This window comes from Schistocerca nitens, chromosome 2, assembly GCF_023898315.1.
Source record: "Schistocerca nitens isolate TAMUIC-IGC-003100 chromosome 2, iqSchNite1.1, whole genome shotgun sequence".
Classification (NCBI taxonomy): domain Eukaryota; kingdom Metazoa; phylum Arthropoda; class Insecta; order Orthoptera; family Acrididae; genus Schistocerca; species Schistocerca nitens.
Window position 1 is genome coordinate 381858949 of NC_064615.1, and position 12992 is coordinate 381871940.

The 12992-nt window shown below is 42.5% G+C and overlaps 1 protein-coding gene across 2 annotated transcripts in view; it reads right to left on the minus strand.

Moving 5' to 3' along the window:
• Nucleotides 1-12992, minus strand: part of LOC126236228 (cuticle protein 18.6-like) — a 218521-nt gene that overhangs the window by 142380 nt on the left and 63149 nt on the right. The window contains exon 1 of one of the 2 annotated variants that reach the window (XM_049945361.1): nucleotides 807-835. The exons of the other annotated variant lie outside the window; for it this stretch is intronic. Coding sequence (XP_049801318.1) covers nucleotides 807-818 — 12 coding nt within the window. The 5' untranslated portion in view covers nucleotides 819-835. Of the gene's footprint in view, nucleotides 1-806; nucleotides 836-12992 lie in introns of those variants that run through there. 2 annotated transcript variants of the gene reach the window in all.

The following is a 12992-nucleotide window of genomic DNA, read 5'->3' on the forward strand; positions in this document are numbered from 1 at the left end:
ATGATGGTCGAAGTAGAGAGGATATAAGATGTAGACTGGCAATGGCAAGGAAATCGTTTCTGAAGAAGAGAAATTTGTTAACATCGAGTATAGATTTAAGTGTCAGGAAGTCGTTTCTGAAAGTATTTGTATGGAGTGTAGCCATGTATGGATGTGAAACATGGACGATAACCAGTTTGGACAAGAAGAGAATAGAAGCTTTCGAAATGTGGTGCTACAGAAGAATGCTTAAGATAAGGTGGGTAGATCACGTAACTAATGAGGAGGTATTGAATAGGATTGGGGAGAAGAGAAGTTTGTGGCACAACTTGACTAGAAGAAGGGATCGGTTGGTAGGACATGTTTTGAGGCCTCAAGGGATCACAAATTTAGCACTGGAGGGCAGCGTGGAGGGTAAAAATCGTAGAGGGAGACCAAGAGATCAATACACTAAGCAGATTCAGAAGGATGTAGGTTGCAGTAGGTACTGGGAGATGAAGAAGCTTGCACAGGATAGAGTAGCATGGAGAGCTGCATCAAACCAGTCTCAGGACTGAAGACCACAACAACAACAACAACAAGGAAAGAAATGGCGTGAAAGATATCCATCCACTGCTATTGCCCAGCCTTTCCACCCCTATGTACTTCATGTGTCGGATAGCTTCCTCATACTGCCCAACAAATTGCTTCCCTTAAAAATAAGTTACTGCAAAAGTTTTGGTATGAACAGAACGCAGTCCGCTCTAGACAGACGCACGTGCCCCGGGACCTTTCGGCGGCCCTCGGGCAAACGCCAGTGAGAGCTGCTACTGTACCGGTTGCCTCACCTTGCACGCCATGTTGCTGCTGCTGCTGCTGTTCCCTTGCTGTGTGCTTGCTGCGCCGCCGGCCACAGCTTATATAGTCAGCCGTCGCCGCCTGGTCCCCCCTTGGGCATAAAAGTCGTGGCCATTCACCAAGCAAAAGTTGACACCCGTCGCCCTTTCCATGTTGCAAAACTTCAGCAGCTAAAATGAGTGATGAATAGAGGCGCAAAAATTCTTTAGTCTTTTTCACTTCACTGTTTTTAAACATGACATAATACGTAAAACGGTTTTTACTTCGTGCCGAAAACAAAACAAAAATTAAATGTTAGAAATACTGGGAAGAACTCAAGTCTCACATGTGGCATCGAAGACAGTATCGAACAATTACCGCGTAATCATCACACCATTTAAATGACTTACATAGTAATTCGTCAGCTCGAACGTATTCATATCCTCTGATGACATGATAATAAGCAGGAGCCGGTAATGCTACCATTTCTGTGACCATAACCTCAAACATATGATAAATTACGAGAGAGAGACACTGTGTTTCTGGCATGATTGGTATGTGTAATTTTAGAATTAATTTTTTTATTGAAAATACGAGGCGTGTTTTTTAAGTAAGTACCGTTTTGAAATTAAATAAAGACGTGCTAAGATATCTCAAAAATTTTGTTTTTACATGAAAGCCTGTGGCTTAATCTACGCACTGACGCCATTACAGTCTGATTCTTCCTTGTTTACATTGTGTACTGAGTGTTTAAGATGCCTCCGATAATCGTGAGTCCCGCCGACTGTGAAGTACGGGCTGTTATAGGATTTCTTAGTGCTAAAGGCCTGAAAGCGATCGATATTCATCGTGAGATATGTGCAATTTATGGGGAAAACATTATGAGTGTTGGAATGGTAAGAAAGTGGGTGAGAGCATTTGAAGATGGCCGCACAAATGTGCATGATGAACAACGGAGTGGGCGTCCTTCGGTCGTTAATGAAAGTTTGGTGCAGAAACTGGACAATAAGGTGAGAGAAAACAAGCACTTTACGATTTCCTCCTTGCGAAATGACTTTCCTAATGTTTGTCATAATGTTTTGTATGGCATTGTGACCGAGCACTTGAATTAGCCTACCGAAAATTGTGCGCGCGTTGGGTACCGAAAATGTTGACGGATGTGCACAAAACCAAACGTTTAGACAGTGCATTGACTATCCTTAAGCGGTACAACGACGGTGATGATTTCTTAAGCCAAATTTTAACGGGCGATAAAACATGGGTGGCCTACGTCACACCAGAATCAAAGCATGGAAGTTGAGCAAGAGCATCGTTTTGCTGCAAGACAATGCCCGTCCGCATGTGGCGAATCAGACCAAAGAACTCATCACAGCTTTTCGATGGGAAACTCTAGATCATCCTCCGTACAGCTCAGATCTTGCGCCCAGTGACTACCATCTGTTCCTGCACTTGAAGAAACACCTGGGCGGTCAGCGTCTTCAAGACGATGACGAAGTCAAAACAGTGGTGATGCAGTGGTTAACAAGTCAGGCGGCAGACTTCTGTGAGGAGGGTATTCAAAAACTGGTACAACGTTATGAAAAGTGCCTCAATATTGACGGAAATTACGTAGAAAAGTAGATTAAGGTAGAGGCTTTCATGTAAAAATAAAATTATTGAGATATCTTAGCACGTCATTTTTTAATTTCAGAACGGTACTTATTTAAAAGCATGCCTCGTAATATATACCCTATACCCGTAGGGTCAAATTACAAGGTCAACATTTTAGTGTGAAAGCTATTTTTCGAATTAACCTTCCTTCAAAAAGATTGTTGACATTCTTCATAGAGAAACACCGCACTCTTATCGGTAGATTTCTTTCATTACCCAACCAGTAAACCGCTCACCCCACAAACTCTGAAGGCGTGCGTGTTAATTTTTCTTGTTTTGGATGTCTGAAATCGCGCTCATAATGTTTGAATAGCATACACAGCCGTGCGCAGCCTCGACAGAGATGCTGCGCCGCGCAGAGATGAGCCAGAGGTGATCTTTGCTCTGCGAAGAAGCGCGCCAGATTCATCTGTCGATCGCGAGAAGAGGAGAGGAGACAATCAGTTGAACTTTGGTGTTAGATGTCGAGTTTTGGTTTAGTAGCAGCAAGGGACAAACAATGGAAATTTTTGCAATTATATTATGAATCAATAGAAGACTTATTCCGGAGAGGAAAAGAATTGATTTTTACATTGGAACGATTATATTTGTACAGAATGGATTACAGCTAATGATTAAATTTGTTTTATTTGCAGCAGGGGTTTGATAATGCAGCATTCTTGGTTCGTCAGACTTTCATACGAGAAGTCGTTTTGCTTTTGATTTTTTGTTAGGATTTATCGATAATTGGATTTAAGAATTTGATTACTGAATTTTTTAAGGAGAGATTATACGTGTGATATTCAATTTTTGTAATTATTAGTTTACTGTCGCGTGATTTCAGAGAAAACTTAACTATTTTTGACATTTCGTTAAATGCTATGGAGTCATCGAAATGAAATTGGAGTTCAGTTTATTTAAACCAGAGCCATTGTATGCATCTTAAGAGTCGATTAATTTTCAATTTATTTAGAAACCATTACCAAAATTTATGAACCAAGAATGATAGCAATGTTTTTTGAGTACGCATTGCATCTCTGCGTTTCTCTTTAGTTAGATTTCGCACCTGTTCTTTATGCATACTCGCAGTTTTTGTTACCAAAAGCTTTAAGTTGCCTACAGATTCACATTTACATTCAACTGGCAACAGGACGACTATTCACATTGGTGTTTAGAATGGATGAGACTGTCGAGATACCATCAGACTTTCGGAAAAGCATCGTTCACACAATTCCGACGACTACAAGAACCGACAAGTATGACAAGTATTGCACCATCACTTAACACCTCTCCACTGCCTCTCCACTACCAACCGTTGGCGCCGGGTCCGATTCCCCGCCTGCTCGGAGATTTTCTACTCTCGGTGACTGGGTGTTGTGTTGTACTCATCATTATTTCATCATCATCGACATATAAGTCGCCCATTATCACGTTAACTGAAAAGACTTGCAACTCGGCGGCCGAACTTCCCCACGTGATGACTTCCAGCCATCAATGCTATACGTTCGCTTCATTTCATTCGCTTAACAGCTCATGCGTCTAAGTTGCTGACAAGAGTATTATACTGAATAATGGAAAAGAAAATTGAGGGTCTGTTACATGACGATCAGTTTGGCTTTAGGAAATGTAAAGGCACCAGAGACGTAATTCTGACTTTCCGGTTGATAAGGGAAGCTAGATTGAAGAAGGGTCGAGACATCTTTATAGGATTTGTCGACCTGGAAAAAGCGTTCGACAATGCAAAATGACGCAAGACGTTCGGAGTTCTGAGGAAAGTGGAGTTAAACTATAGGGAAAGACCGGTAATATACAATACGTAAAAGAATCAAGAGCGAACAATAACAGTGGAAGGGTGTAAGACAGGGATGTAGTCTGTAGCCCCAACAGTTCAGTCTACACGTAGAAGAAGCAATGACGGAAATAAAAGGAAGGTTCACGAGTGGTATTACAATTGAAGATGAAAGCATATCAGTGATAAGTTTCGTTGATGACATTACTGTCCTGCTGCCCTGCTGAATGAAATGAACTGTCTGGTGACTACAGAATATGGTTTGAGAGTCAATCGAAAAAATACAAAAGTAATGAGAAGTAGCAGAAATGGTACAACCGATAAATTTAACTTCAGAATTGGGAATCACGAAGTTACAGAGATCTAGCGCGTCTACTAGTATCAAACATAGGCCTTAATTCGCGGATGAAATTTCTAAGAATGTAAGTCTGGAGCACAGCATTGTATAGTAGTGAAACATGGACTGTGAGAAAACCGGAACAGAAGAGTTGGGGAGGAGACCAAGCAGGGAGGTCATCGGTCTCATCGGATTAGGGAAGGATGGGGAAGGAAGTCGGCCGAACGCTTTCAAAGGAACCATCCCGCGATTTACCTGAAGCGATTTAGGGAAATCACGGAAAACCTAAATCAGGATGGCCGGACGCGGGATTGAACCGTCGTCCTCCCGAATGCGAGTCCAGTGTGCTTACCACTGCGTCACCTCGCTTGGCTCGGAACAGAAGAGGATCGAAGCATATCAGATGTTGCGCTACAGAAGAATGTTGACAATTAGGTGGCCTGGTAAGGTAACGAATGAGGAAGTTTTCTAAGAAATCGGTGGGGAAAAGAATATGTGGAAACACTGACAAGAAGACAGGAACAGGATGACAGGACATCTATTAAGAGATCATGAATAACTTCCATGGTACTAGAGGGAGCAGTTGAGGGTAAAAGCTGTAAAGGGAGATATAGACTGAGATACTTCTAGTAAAGAATTGAGGACAAAGTTTGAAACTGCTACTCTGAGTTGAAAAGGTTGATACCCGAGAAGAATTTATGGCCTGCCGCGTCAAACCAGTCGGAAACTGATGACTGAAAAAAAGCATGTAAAAGAGAAAATAGAAAAGGTTAGAAATCATGTTTAAACTATGTTGGTAGTCGATATGTGCTCTCATTATCAGACACTGGATGAGTATATTCTGCGTATTTTGCGCTGATCTTTTAAGCAAAAGCACGTTCTTCGCGAATCTCAATGTTAATGGCCTTATATCGTGTGGAATATGTCCGATACAATTTTACAAGTACATTTAGTAATATACTGAAGCGTCAAAGAAACTGGTACAGGCATGCGTATTCAAATACATAGATATGTAAACAGGCAGAATTCGGCCGCTGCGGTCGTAAACGCCTGTAGAAGATAACAAATGTCTAGCGAAATTGTTAGATCGGTTATTGCAGCTACAATGGCAGGTTATCAAGATTTAAGTGAGTTTGAACGTGGTGTTATAGTCATCGCACGAGCGATGGGACACAGCATCTCCCAGGTAGCGACAAAGTACGGATTTTCCCGAACGACCATTTCACGAGTGTACCGTGAATATCAGGAACCCGGTAAAACATTAAGTCTCCGACATCACTGCAGCCGGAAGAAGATCCTCAAGAATGGCACCAACGACGACTGAAGAGAATCGTTCAACGTGACAGAAGCGCAACCGTTCCGCAAATTGCTGCAGATTTCAATGCTGGGCCGTCAACAAGTCTCAACGAGCAAACCATTCAACGATACATCATCGACATGGGCTTTCGGAGCCGAAGGCCCCTCGTGTAGCCTTGATGATTGCACGACACAAAGTGTTACTCCTCGCCTGGGCCCGTCAGCACCGACATTGGACTGTTGATAAATGGAAACATGTTGCCTGGTCGGACGAGTCTCGTTTCAAATTGTCTCAAGCAGGTGGACGTGTACGGATAGGAAGATAACCATATGATTCCATGGACCCTGTGTGTCAGCAGGGGACTGTTCAAGCTGGTGCAGACTCTGTAATGGTGTGGGACATGTGCAGTTGGAGTGATATGGGACCCCTGATACGTCTAGAAATGACTCTGACAGGTAACACCTACGTAAGCATCCTGTCTGATCAACTGCATGCATTCTTGTCTATTGTGCATTCCGACGGACTTGGGCAATTCCAGCAAGACAATGAGACACGGCTTGTGTTGTCTGTATTTCAACCATAACTAGACGGTCAATACCGCGGTTAGATCGCGTCCGCATTGTTTCTTTGTGCCAGGAAGGGCTCTAACAAGGGAATTAACCAGATGTCTCGGAGTGAACCAAAACGATGTTGTTCGGACATGGAGTAGATACAGAGAGACAGGAACCGTCGATGACATGCATCGCTCAGGCCATCCAAGGGCTACTACTGCAGTGGATGACCACTACCTACGGATTATGGCTGAGAGGATGGCTCAGAGTAACCCTGGCAGCAACGCCACCAAATTGCACATTGCTTTTCGTGCAGCCGCAGGACGTCGTGTTACGACTCAAACTGTGCGCAACAGGCTGCATGATGCGCAACTTCACTCCCGACGCCGTTGGCCAGGTCCTTCTTTGCAACCGCAACACCATGCAGCGCGGTACAGATGGGCCAAACAATATGCGGAATGGACCGATCAGGATTGGCATCACGTTCTCTTCACCGATGAGTGTCGCATATGCCTTCAACCAGACAATCATCGGAGACGTGTTTGGACGCAATCCGGTCAGACAACGCCTTGGGCACACTGTCCAGCGAGTGCAGCAGGGTGGAGGTTCCCTGTTGTTTTGGGGTGGCATTATGTGGGGTTGACGTACGCCGCTGGTGGTCATGGAAGGCTGTATGATACGTGAATGCTATCCTCCGACAGATAGTGCAAACATATCGGCAGCGTATTGGCGATGCATTCGCCTTCATGGACGACAATTCGCGCCCCCATCGTGTTCATCTTGTGAATGACTTCCTTCAGGATAACGACATCGCTCGACTAGAGTGGCCAGCATGTTCTCTAGAACCCTATCGAACATGATTGGGGATAGACTGAAAAGGGCTGTTTATGGACGACGTGACCCACCAACCACTCTGAGGGATCTACGCCGAATCGCCGTTGAGGAATGGGACAATCTGGACCAACAGTGCCTTGATCCTCTTGTGGATAGTATTCCACGACGAATACAGGCATGCACCAATGCAAGAGAACGTGCTACTGGTTATTAGAGGTACCGGAGTGTATAGCAATCTGGACCACCAACTCTGAATGTCTCGCTGTATGGCGGTACAACATGCAATGTGTGGTTTTCATGAACAATAAAAAGGGCAGAAATGATGTTCATTTTGCCGGCCGGGGTGGCCGAGCGGTTCTAGGCGCTACAGTCTGGAGCCGCGCGACCGCTACGGTTGCAGGTTCGAATCCTGCCTCGGGCATGGATTTGTGTGATGTCCTTAGGTTAGTTAGGTTTAAGTAGTTCTAATTTCTAGAGGACTGATGACCTTAGAAGTTATGTCCTATAGTGCTCAGAGCCATTTGAAGTTTTGATGTTCATTATGATCTCAGTTCCAATTTTCTGTACAGGTTCCGGAATTTTAGGAACTGAAGTGACGCAAAACTTTTTTTGATGTATATATATATATATCAGCTCTGTCTACAAAATGTGTTGTGAACAGTAACTTTTGAGAATATTTCTTGTGGAGGAATGTGTAAGTATAATCTGGTTAATTTGCACTGTTTTTTAAGCAAAAGCATCTCTTTCGCCCATCTTATTATTTATGACGTCATATCTCCTGAACTACGTGTGATATAATTTTGCAGGAAAAGTGTGTGGTGTATGTGGACACCATCTGCAAAATGCATTGCTAATATAGTTAGTAGTAAACAAATAATGAAAAGTCTTGCGTTATGCGCCGGTTTAATTGTATGAACAGGGAAATTGGAGAAGCGATAACATTCTCCTTTTCATTATTTTGTGGGGGTGTCACCGAGAAAATGTTAGAAAGGGTTTGAAATTATGTGTACACTTTGTTGGAAATCGCTAAATGCTTTCATTCTCAAATACTAGTTGAATATATCTGGGTGATTTGCGCTGCCTCAAGATATACACATAGTTTCTAACTGTAATATTCTCTCATACAGGGTGGGGCAAATAAAAGTGGCGCGGAGAATCGAGTTCCAGTGTACAAAGAAAAGCAGCAGTGGAAAGGAAATACAAGACTAATCTCAGTACAGCAGATGTTGAAAGTGAGTACCATTCATCTCTTAGCAATTTTGGTCCTGGTCAGCAAGTTGCTGAAGGCAGATCGAAACTGCAGTGCTGGGATTTCTGCAATCTCATCCGAAACGTTCTGCTGCAGCTCTTGAACACTATGACGGCTGTTATGATACACCTTATACTTAAGGGCTCCACACACAAAGTAATCGCACACTGATATATTTGGTGAGCTTTGTGGCCGCGAACATACTGACCGCTACTAACATCTCTGTCAGTGTGAAGATTGAGAAAATGTGCTCCAAGTTACCGGTGTGGATCACTTGTCGGGAGTACACGTGGTGTGCGCGTCATGGAGTGTGGTTCACATCCCATCGTATCCACTCGTCTAGGCCACTGTTATTTGCCTCACCCTGTCTAAGATTATGTCTCTCAATGAATAGATTTTAAATTTTTAAATTCCGTCAAAAATTGTGTGTGATGGTGAAAATATATTTTTGTAACCGTTTCTGCGCCATGCTTCGTTTTAACCGTGTAGTAACACAGATATTGGTCTGTGGCCGACTTATGTCTCGCGTTCAGGCGTTGTATGGGGTCATTCTCTTTCTTAGCTTTTATGTGGACTCCATTTCAGGTCTATAGAAGCTCTTGTGTCAGTTTGCAGAAAGCGATTCCCATTTATACTTCGAAAAGATGTAACGAGTAGTGCAAGCACATTCTATTAAAAATACTTGGACTAAGTTCTTAAATGGATTTGTCACACCAAATAATGATGCGAGTATCATATTAACATCCTTTAAAGTCAATGATATTCACAGGCAAAGCATTGTTTTCTGAAGAAGACGGACAAATGTACCGTAAGGAGTCGCTTTAGTAGATTTTTCGCACCTTCCCTGTATTATTTTGATACAACGCTATCTTTGGCTAGCTGCCCCACAATTTTTTCTATGAGATGTCCAGTTTAAATTGACCTTAGTTGTGATCCCTACGCATTTAGTTGAATCGACAACCTTTAAATCTATGCTATTTGTCTTTTAATCAAAACTTTTTTTTTTAGGATTCATAATGAAGGATCTCACACTTTTATTCTTCGGGCTGAGCTGCTATTTTCCGCAGCATGCAGATATTTTGACTTAATCATTTTGTAATCCGATTTGATCTACTGATAACTTCACTAGATGGTAAGCGACAGTGTCATCTACAAACACTTTAGTGTTTTCCAGAGGAATTGTCTGCTAAATCGTTTATACAGATTATGAACAGCAGAGTGCCTATAACGCTTCCTTGGAGAACCTTAGATACAGTATAATTCGGTTTTTCTAGTGACTTCCCTTCAATTACTAAAGACTAACAGAACTCATGAATCTAATCTCACAACTTACACGGTACCCCACAGGCATGCAGTTCGATTAGGAACAAGTTGAGATGATCGGTGTCGACAGCCTTTTGTAAACCTAGAAATGATGAATCAATTTGAGATGTCCTTTCGATAGCACTCATTACGTCGTTTGTATAAAGAGCCAGTTGTTTCACAATAACGACATTTTCTGAAAAAAAAAAAAATGGTTCAAATGGCTCTGAGCACTATGGGACTTAACATCTGAGGTCATCAGTCCCCTAGAACTTAGAACTACTTAAACCTAACTAACCTAAGGACATCACACACATCCATGCTCGAGGCAGGATTCGAACCTGCGACCGTAGCAGTCGCGCGGTTCCGGACTGCGCGCCTAGACATTTTCTGAATCCGTGCTGCTTAAGTGTCTATGTAGCACAGTGTATGGTCCATAATCCCATTATAAATTAATAGCAGAGATATGGGTCTTCAATTCGGCAGGTCACTTCTATTGCGCTTCTTTCCAGTCTTTGGGTGATCTTCTGTCGAGTGAGTGGTTGTTAATCTGTACTAAGGAACTTACCTTTATTGACTGACTTAAGCTGCTTCGCTACACCAAGTGTATCCAAATTAGGCATGTTGGCAGCTGTTCTTGATCTGAATTATGGAATATTTACTGGATCTTCTTTCGTAAAAGTATCAACGGAAAGTCATGCTTAGCAAAGTTTTAGTGGTGCATTCGCCGATATCATTACCGTTGTTAACGCGCGGGGAAAATATTGTTTGCATCTTGCTTTTGGTACGCTATCACCAGAACGTACTCGGATTTTCTGCCATATTTCGAGACAGTTTCGTAATGGTGACTGTCAAAAGAATATCTAAGTGTAGGAGGCACTAATTTTGAGCTTCCATAACTAATCGCCATTCTTTGAGATTTTACTTTCTTTTAATTCTGGCATACTTCTTTCTTTGCTTCTGCAAATGTGCAGACCTGTTTCGAGTCTTACTGATTTATTTCGTATAAAATCAATTGCTGTCACCGCCTTCTCTTTAAATTCAAACCATATCTTACATAGTTCGCTATAAAGAATAGAAACCCTCACTCCATTAGCAAAGCATCAAACAGTTTTTTTCTTCATTTTAAACAGATTCATTTTGCGTTTGTTTTTGGATGTTACGGTGTTTAGTCACGCTAAAACGAACTCGCGGCTACTAGTTATATATCCATCATGACACTGTATACTTGTTCAGGATTTTTTGTCACAAAGAAGTCTTCGCGATCACTCACACCAAGTGTATCCAAATTAGGCATGTTGGCAGCTGTTCTTGATCTGAATTATGGAATATTTACTGGATCTTCTTTCGTAAAAGTATCAACGGAAAGTCATGCTTAGCAAAGTTTTAGTGGTGCATTCGCCGATATCATTACCGTTGTTAACGCGCGGGGAAAATATTGTTTGCATCTTGCTTTTGGTACGCTATCACCAGAACGTACTCGGATTTTCTGCCATATTTCGAGACAGTTTCGTAATGGTGACTGTCAAAAGAATATCTAAGTGTAGGAGGCACTAATTTTGAGCTTCCATAACTAATCGCCATTCTTTGAGATTTTACTTTCTTTTAATTCTGGCATACTTCTTTCTTTGCTTCTGCAAATGTGCAGACCTGTTTCGAGTCTTACTGATTTATTTCGTATAAAATCAATTGCTGTCACCGCCTTCTCTTTAAATTCAAACCATATCTTACATAGTTCGCTATAAAGAATAGAAACCCTCACTCCATTAGCAAAGCATCAAACAGTTTTTTTCTTCATTTTAAACAGATTCATTTTGCGTTTGTTTTTGGATGTTACGGTGTTTAGTCACGCTAAAACGAACTCGCGGCTACTAGTTATATATCCATCATGACACTGTATACTTGTTCAGGATTTTTTGTCACAAAGAAGTCTTCGCGATCACTCCACTTCATGTGGACTCCTGAATTAATTGTTCAAAAAATTTTCGAAGAAACTATTTACTACAATTTCGGACCATTTTTTATGCCTAACACCGACTTTGTCGAGTGTAACTTATACCCACACTGGCAGCAACTATCTCCTTCCAGACAGAGCGAGGTGGCGTAGTGGTGAGCACACTGGACTCATGTTCGGGGGACGACGGCTCAAATCCGCGTTCGACCATCCAGATTTTCCGCGATTTCCTCATATCGCTCCAGGCAAATTCCGAGAAATTTCCTTTGAAGGGACACGGGCTATTTCCTTCCCTGTCCTTGGATGATCTAGTTTCTGAAGGCATGTTAAACCCTAATCTTCCTTCCTTCTACTTCCATTTCACTACAAGATAAGCTTTCTCTAGCAGCAACAAACACGCCCCAACCAACTGAATTTAGTCTATACCCTTCTGCCCTTGGTCAAAACTTGGATTAAACTTTTCCCTTGGCTTAGCCAACTTTAAATAGCTATGAAGATTGTTTTTTAAGTGCTTCCCATGACTGCTTGAAGTTCTGGTCGTTTCCCAACACAGCTACGACAATTTACAAATGTAATCTACCATCGTCCTATGTTTGACCCACTCTCTCAGAGACCGTACGCATGTCTGAGCTTTTCCAGCATCCTCTAACTTAAATATCGTTCAGTCCGCACCACACACGCTCCGCTAACCATATAGCCACCTAGCTCCGTACGAAAGGACGCAAAGTCCTGTCGACAATGTTGCAGATGTCTCAAACCCGACTGACTGTCTTTATGACTTCTTATAAACGCTGAAACCGGAGTGAATCTCCTCTGATTCGAAGCGACACGCATCATTGCTACCGACGTGAGCCACTACCTGCAGTTGGCTGCTTTCTGCGCTTTTCGTGGTATCTGGAAGCGTCCGTTCCAGATCTGGGTTGACTCCTTCCGGTAGGCACACAAAGTGCACAATGGATTTCTTCCTCTCCTTGACAGCACAACATCCCTAAGGATCTCCATCACCCGCCTAACACTGGAGTATCCTAAGATCAATAACCCTATCTTCCGTGAATGTTTGGACCTTGCAAACCGAGAAGTATCCTATGACACAGGGAAAACGCTTGCATCTGCCAAAGCTTCGTAATACCCACAGATATCGCCTGAAACCCGTTTCTCAGGCAATTTCGAGAGGCCTTTCGATCCGTCTTCCAGAAAGCCTTCTGTCGGTCACATCTTAGAACGACCTCTTACTGTAAATTTTAATGAACCTCTT